Source organism: Chrysochloris asiatica, unplaced genomic scaffold (genome assembly GCF_000296735.1).
Source record: "Chrysochloris asiatica unplaced genomic scaffold, ChrAsi1.0 scaffold00132, whole genome shotgun sequence".
In the NCBI taxonomy this organism is placed as follows: Eukaryota; Metazoa; Chordata; class Mammalia; order Afrosoricida; family Chrysochloridae; genus Chrysochloris; species Chrysochloris asiatica.
Window position 1 is genome coordinate 519,689 of NW_006408650.1, and position 7,704 is coordinate 527,392.

Below are 7,704 nucleotides of genomic sequence, written 5' to 3' on the forward strand. Positions count from 1 at the left end.
CTACACCGAAGGCAGTTCACACCTACCCCCTACACCGAAGGCAGTTCACACCTCAACACGCACTGTTGTCAGAGGGCGGAAACGACCAACGTGCACACATCAGATTCAGTCACTTCCCAACTTTCCTAAACTGAACACATCTTGCTTTTATAATGAAAAGAAAAACGCTACTTACAAAATTGTAGTTATGAATCACAATGTTAGGTGCCACTGAATTGGTTCTGACTCAGAGAGACTCCACATAGACTACTCTCCAGTCCTGCACCCTCCTCACAAGTGCTGTTACCTTTAAGCCCATCGTTGGACCCACTTTGTCCATCATCTCACTAGGGGGCTTTCTCCTTTTCACCGATCCTCTACTCGATGCTGTTGTTACGTGCCGTGGAGTCAGGTTCTGACCCATAGCGACCCTCTAGAGGGTTTCCGAGGAGCAGCTGTCAGACGACCTTGCAGTCCAGTGCACTCTCCTGCAGCGCCACACCAGAACCCTCTGCTTTACCAAGAACTGGTCCCTCCTGATAACATGTCCAAAGTCCGTGAGACAGTCTTACCAGTCTCCCACCTAAGGCGCATCCTAACTGTACTTCTTCTAAGACAGACTGTTTGTTCTTCTATAAGTCCAAGGTATATTTAACATCCTCCTCCAACACCAAAACTCAAAGGCATCAGTTCTTCTATGGTCTTCCTTATTCACTGTCCAACTTTCACATGCATAGGAGGTGACTAAAAATACGATCGCTTGAGTCAGGCACACTTTAGTTCTCAAAGTCACATCTTTAAAGAGGTATTTTGTGCAAATTTGCTGTTTCAGTGGTTGTGGATTGTGGATCCAAGTAAAATGAGATCCTTGAAAGCATCAATCTTTTCTCCATTTATCATGCTGTTGCTTATTGGTCCAGTTGTGAGACCTTTCGTTTTCTTTACATTGAGGTATAATCTGTACTGAAGGCTACTGTCTTGGATCTACCTCAGTAAGTGCTCCTAGTCCCCTTTGCTTTCAGCAGGAAGGCTGTATCATCTGCATATCACAGGTTGTTGATGAGCCTTTTCTCCAACCCTGATGCTGTGTTCTTCTTCATAACAGTCAAGCTTCTCAGATTATTTGCTCAGCATTCAGATTAAGTAAGTATGGTGAACGGATATAAGAATAAAGGCATATCTTTCTAATGAAGAGTTTCTACAAAGTCACACTCACAAGGAACTATCAACTTTCCTGGTGGTGGTTGATGGGCCACGGAGTCGGCTCCAACTCACAGTGACCTTGTACAGGGTTTCCGAGGCTGTGAATCTTTACAGCAACAGAAAGCCTCGTCTTTCGCCCACAGATCAGCTGGTGGATTCCAACCGTTGACCGTGTGGCTAGAGTCCAACTCATAGCCCACCACACTCCCAGTACTCCTTGTCACTTTCCTAGTGGGAGAAACTGTCTAGAATGCCACCAACTGATATTAAAGGTCCACAATTGCCTTCCCCATGCTCTAGTGACAACCAGAGAATCCACTGGCCATGGGCCCACATCAGGGGCACAGGCAGTTCTGTGAGAACGGGAACACAAGTGCATATGAACAACACGTGCTTCATAGCCGTGACCTCACTTGGAACAGCCGCAACCAGAGAAATGACCAATAACTACTGCAAGTCAAGAGCCCACACGTGTCTGGGACAGAGGTGCACTCTCAGCACCCCTGAGACCTTGGCAGTGACAACACACTCTCTCTTTGAGCACTCTGAAACCAACATGAGCAACAAGAGGGCAAAAGCCCTCTGCCCAGGGTCCCACAAACAAGGGCAGCACCTGCTCATCTGACCACAAGGTGGCGACGAGATATCTCACCAGCTTTCTAACTGGCAGGACACCCAGGACAAAGGTTTGGGGTTTCATCTCCCTGCCCCATGGGCTCCCAAACCCTCACAGGACTGCTGATATTAAAAATCATAAACAAATAATAAAAGCAGTGCAATGTCCTATTTAACAAGTTTGTCAAACATTTTTGTAAGGTCACACCCAGTGTTGTTGGTAGGCATGGAGGAAAGATGACTTTCAATCAGCTCAATCTTCCCAGTCATCACATTTCAAACCCTTGTATAGCTGAAAAGCTCTTTCCACTTCTGGGAATCCATCCTGGGGGCACCAGATGGGCACAGAGTTCGATGCAGAACACTCACAACAGTGCTGTCTTTAATAACAATTAGGAGCGCTCCAACCATCCCACGGTATTGGTAAGACCATGCAAATGTTCACAATCCCGCTTTTACAAGGGCAGAGCAGAACCACACCCATCTCCGTGTGTGAAGCAGCACACCATACACCCAGCATGCACACACACACAACATGTATACACACATACACCACAAACACAAATGACACACACGTACGTGTATACACATGGCAAATCCATGCACACAACACGATACATGCACACACCTAGCACACAGGGAGGAAGACCTGCACAGGGCCACCACACACAACATGGCCATGATGCACTCGGACAGATGTCATCTCCTCTGAAACCATGAGTCCCCCCCCACTGCCCCCATATGACCCCACTGCCCACCTCACTCTGCATGGTGAGTGGGTGGCCTACAACTCACTTGGACACAAGAATGGCAGCTGCGTCACGGGACTTGTCGCTGACGACCAAGTAGGACTGAAAAACAAAGGGGAAAGACATGCACCGTCATAACCTGGACGTGACCCTCAGGAAGCCATGTCACTCCAGGCAGAGTGAGCTGTAAGCGGTTTCCCGCCCCCACATCCAGCTGCACTGGAATCAAATGCTGACGCTGCTCAACACTGCACTCACCTCAGGTGAGTGTCTACGCCATGCAGAGCTGTCACATGCTCTGCTACATAAATTTAAGCAGGAAATGAAACGCACACATCAGTCACAAGAGTCAGGAAGGACCACAGAGCCCCACAGGGCACATGTTTGCATCAGGCCGAAGTCCGCAGGAGGCCTGGCCTACAGCAGGCCTGGCCCCCACCTGCAGCCCTAGGCCCAACCCCCACCCCCCGCAGCAGGTTCACCAGCAGCCCTAGGCCCTCCCCTGCAGCAGGTTCACCTAGAGTCCTAGGCAACCCCAGTGCAGCAGGTTAACCTGCAGCCCTAGGCCCCTCCCTTCAGAAGGTTCACCTGCAGTCCTAGGCGCCCCCCCCCCCCCCGGAGCAGGCCTGGCCCCCACAGGACATCAGTGCTCCAGCCCTAGGAGTCACCCATCAAATGCAAGGACCTTAAACTTGATACAAATGCCCACTTATTTAGAAACCTGCCTGAATTAAAGGGCTTTGGGGCTGGTGCAGGTGGTCTGGAGGGCAGTAACAGGCACGGGGCCACACCTGCAAGGGTCGTGCTGCCAAGGGTCTAGGACTCCCAGAGATCACACAGGGAAATGTTTGCTGACACATTATCGCTCACAGAGCAAAACAAGAATCAATGAATCATCCAGCTCTGAGAGATTTTAAACATCTCTACCACGAGAGCACCTTTTGCAAATGAAGAGACAGGCTGTCATGTGCTTTCCGATACAGCCGGGCATTCAGAGCAATGAGCCATGAGCCCACTTTGTAAAGCATGTACATACGAGCAATGGCAACGAGGTGTTCAGCAGCCAAACCAACCCACCACTGACGATCCAAGTGAACCACCTACACTTTCTTACTTTTATGTCTTCTTTCTTCACAGTAAAATGGGGGTAAAATAGTTAACTACCTCATAAAAGAGGATTTTCTTATTGTTGTTAAGTGCTGTCAAGTCAGTTCCGACTCAGCGACCCTGTACAGGGTTTCCAAGGAGCAGCTGGTGGGTTTGAACTGCTGACCTTGTGGTTCTCAGTCCAGTGCTGACCCTATAGCACTATACCAGGAGCCCTAAAATACAATTGGATGAGGCAATATACAGTTTTTACAGAACAGTGCCTGGCATACAGTAGGCACTCCTAAATGCTTACCAATGGTAGTATAAAGAAGTTTGAGGGGCAGACCATAGGACACCTAGGATCCCATCCCCTGTGCTCACACACTGTGTAACCTCCTCCCATGTGTGTGGGGTGAGCATGCTGATGTGCTTCTACCCACAGGATCTGGGAAGGAGACGGGTGTCACTTCCATAACTACAGTTACTAGCGACGCTCTCCGTTGCTGTTATGATGAAACCAGTTGCCATGTTGAGAAACCATGTGGCATGGAACTGAGGGCAACCTCCAGCCAGCTAGAAGCTGCAGCCCTCATACAATAGCCCTGGAGGAATGGGATTTCACCATCAGTTCCGGGGCTCAGCCTGCCCAGGGGACTGAGTGCAGCCAATGAGAGCTAAGAGTCGAAGCCACTATAACAGCCCCAGACTCTGGACCCTCATAAGTGACAGACGCTAACTGTGTGTTATGCTAAAGCCACTAAAGTTCCATCACTCATCTGTCAGTGTGTCGTACTGTAGTGGCTTGTGTGTCACTGTGATTCTGGAAACCATGCCACGGGTATTTTAAATACTAACAGGATCACCCATAGTGGACAGGTTTCAGATGAGCTTCCAGATGAACACATCTAGGAAAAAGGAAAGATGAACTACTTCCAAATATTTAGTCACTGAAAACCTTATAAATAGCAGTGAAACACTGTCAGATATAGTGCAGGAAAATGAGTCCTTCAGGTTGGAAGGCACTCAGAATGCGACTTGGGGAAGAGCTGCCTCCTCAAGCTAGAGTTGACCGTGATGATGTGAATGGAGTAAAGCCCTCGGGACCTTTATTTGCTAATGGGGCAGAACTCAAAATGAAGAGAAATATTCATTAATAATCGGAACATGGAATGTATGAAGCATAAATCTAGGAATACTGAAAATTGTATAAATGAAATGGAACACATAAACATCGATATCCTAAGCATTAGTGAGCTAAAATGGACAGCATTGGCCATTTGGAATTTAACAATCACATGGTTTACTATGCTGGGAATGACAAATTGAAGAAAAATGGCATTACAGTCATCGTCAGAAAGAAAATATCCAGATCAGTCATGAGGTACAACGCTGTCTGTGATAGGATAATATCCATGTGCCTACAGGGAAGACCAGTTAATACCATTATTATTCAAATTTATACACCAACCACTACAGCAGGTAAAGATGAAACAGAAGAATTCTACCAACTTCTTCAATATGAAATTGATCAAACATGCAATCAAGATGTATTGATAATCACAGGTGATTGGAATGCAAAGGTTTGAAACAAAGAGGAAGGATCAGTAGTTGGAAAATATGTCCTTGGTGATAGAAATGATGCTGGAGAGCACATGATAGAATTCTGCAAGACCAATGATCTGTTCATTTCAAATTCCTTTTTTTAAACAGCATAAAAGATGATTATACACATGGACCTCATCAGATGGAATACACAGAAATCAAATTGACTACATCTGTGGAAAGAGACGGTAGAAAAGCTCCATATCATCAGCCAAAACAAGGCCAGGGGCAGACTGTGGAACAGACCATCAACTGCTCACATGCAAATTAAGACTGAAGCATAAGAAAATGAAAACAAGTCCACAAGAGCTAAAATATGACCTTGAATATATCCCACCTGAATTTAGAGATCATCTGAAGAACAGATTTGATACACTGGACACTAAAGACCAGAGACCAGAAGAGTTGTGGGATGACATCAAGAACATCATACAGGAAGAAAGCAAAAAGTCATTAAGAAGACAAGTAAGAAGGAAAAGACCATAATGGATGTCAGAAAAGTCTCTGAAACTTGCTCTTTAGCATAGAGATGCTAAAGCAAATGGAAGAAATGAGGAGGTATAAGAGCTGAACAGAAAAGTTCAAAGGCAGCTCCAGAAAACAAAGTCAAATATAACGAAATGTGCAAAGACCTGGAGTCAGAAAATCAAAATGGAAGAACATGCTCAGCATTTCTCAAGCTGAGGGAACTGAAGAAAAAATTCAAGCCTCAACTTGTGTTATTCAAGAATTCTCTGGGCAAATTATTGAATTATGCAGAAAGCATCAAAAAAAAATGGAAGGCTACCTTGAACAATAACAAGGAAGCAGTAAGCCACTGTATAACATGGATGAACCTTGAGGACATTATGCTGAGTGGCATTAGTCAGTCACAAAAGGAAAAAGACTGCATAGGACCCTTATTGTAAAAGATTAAGAAAAAATACCCACACTAAAAGGGGGGGAAAAAAATTATTTGCTGGTTACCAGGGTTATGGGGTAGGAAGGGAAGGTGGAACACAAGAGTACGGAATACACAAAGGATAGTTTGGATGCTGGGGGGAGGGAGCAATACACAAGAAGAGGGAGGGGAATGGAAGAACAAGGCTGATGGGAGAACAGTTAGGCAGGTGTGCATGGGCTAAGTGAATAATGATGTTTGCACAACCTTGGAACAACAGTGCACTGGGATACAGGGGTTAAGGCATGGTATGAATGGGTAAAAGAGGGGAAATAATGTTAAAATGCTTGACCGTCTCATGTCTTGGTTTCCCTTGCCTACTATTGTAAAATAGACACTTGACGGGGAGAGAAAGGAATAGCCAGAAACATCACCATAGAAAGCTTGTAAGTCCGTCTTCAGCATATAACTGATTGGAATACCTAAAATGGGGCTAGAACTTGCCTAGTGAAGGAGGCTTCCTCCAGAGCCTTTACACTGCATAAGACCATAGGTGGAATCCTGACCCCTATCCAGAATCTTCTGAGGTGGGAAATTTCTACTTTAAAGGACAAGCAGACCAGCTTGGAGTGGCCGGAAGAACAGAAGATACTCCTCGAAAGAAAGACCAGCAGGAAAAATCAAAAATAAAAATGGTAGTCTGACTGATTACTACAGGAACAAGCATGCTGTTCACCTGGGAGCCATCAAGGCACGGGGTCAGGTCTCCTCAAGACAAACCCCCTTCCAAGACTGAGACTCAAGGGGAATACATGAGCAGGCATGTGGTCTTACTGGTGACCACAATGATCACAGATAAGGGGAAATGGGGGAGAAACAGCAATGAAGTTGTGAGCTAAGTCCAACCATGTTCAATAGACTCCTGTCAACCCAGGTTGAGACCTGGACGGCCAGCAGTATGGCAAGACATACTCTGGACTCCTGGGCCCAGAGACAGGGACATAGCCACAGAGGACTAGAGCAGCAAGTGAAGCATCCAGCTGATATGAAGTGAGGGGAGCTGCACAAGAACACCCACACTTGCAGACAGTACCCACCTGACCTGGCTTCTATGGCTGGATGATCAGAACTCGGCTAGAAGAAGAAAGAAGAGGGAAAAAAAACAAAAAGAGTAGCCCACTACAATCTGATGAACTTGACCTACACCTATGGATGTAGTCGCTCAAAAGAGGCAACAAATCTTTACAGCGAGGATCATTCCCACCCCTCGGTACACAGGGTCAACAGGGATGGGCAACTTCGGCATTGGCTACCCAAAATGGGTAGGCTCTATAAAGACAAGAAGTGACTGGCTTATAAGCTTTCAAGAGGGAGTCTAGTTCCTGAGGGTGCGGGAGAAGGTAGAATCTCCACTGAGTGGTTTCCAACCTGTCTGGGCAGGGCTGATGAAAGGAGATGGGGATAAGACTCTTGTGGTTCAATAGTGAATAAATGCGATCAGGACTGACTGTGAGTGCAGCAAATGTAAAGGTGGACGTTTTATAATGAAAGGAAGGGAGTGGTTGATTTTTCAGTCCAGGAGCGGAG

The 7,704-nt window shown here is 46.3% G+C and overlaps 1 protein-coding gene across 1 annotated transcript in view; it reads right to left on the minus strand.

The window, feature by feature from the left end:
- Positions 1 to 7,704, minus strand: part of TBCD (tubulin folding cofactor D) — a 199,870-nt gene that overhangs the window by 168,397 nt on the left and 23,769 nt on the right. The window contains exon 6 of the mRNA XM_006869613.1: positions 2,593 to 2,648. Coding sequence (XP_006869675.1) covers positions 2,593 to 2,648 — 56 coding nt within the window. The remainder of the gene's footprint in view (positions 1 to 2,592; positions 2,649 to 7,704) is intronic.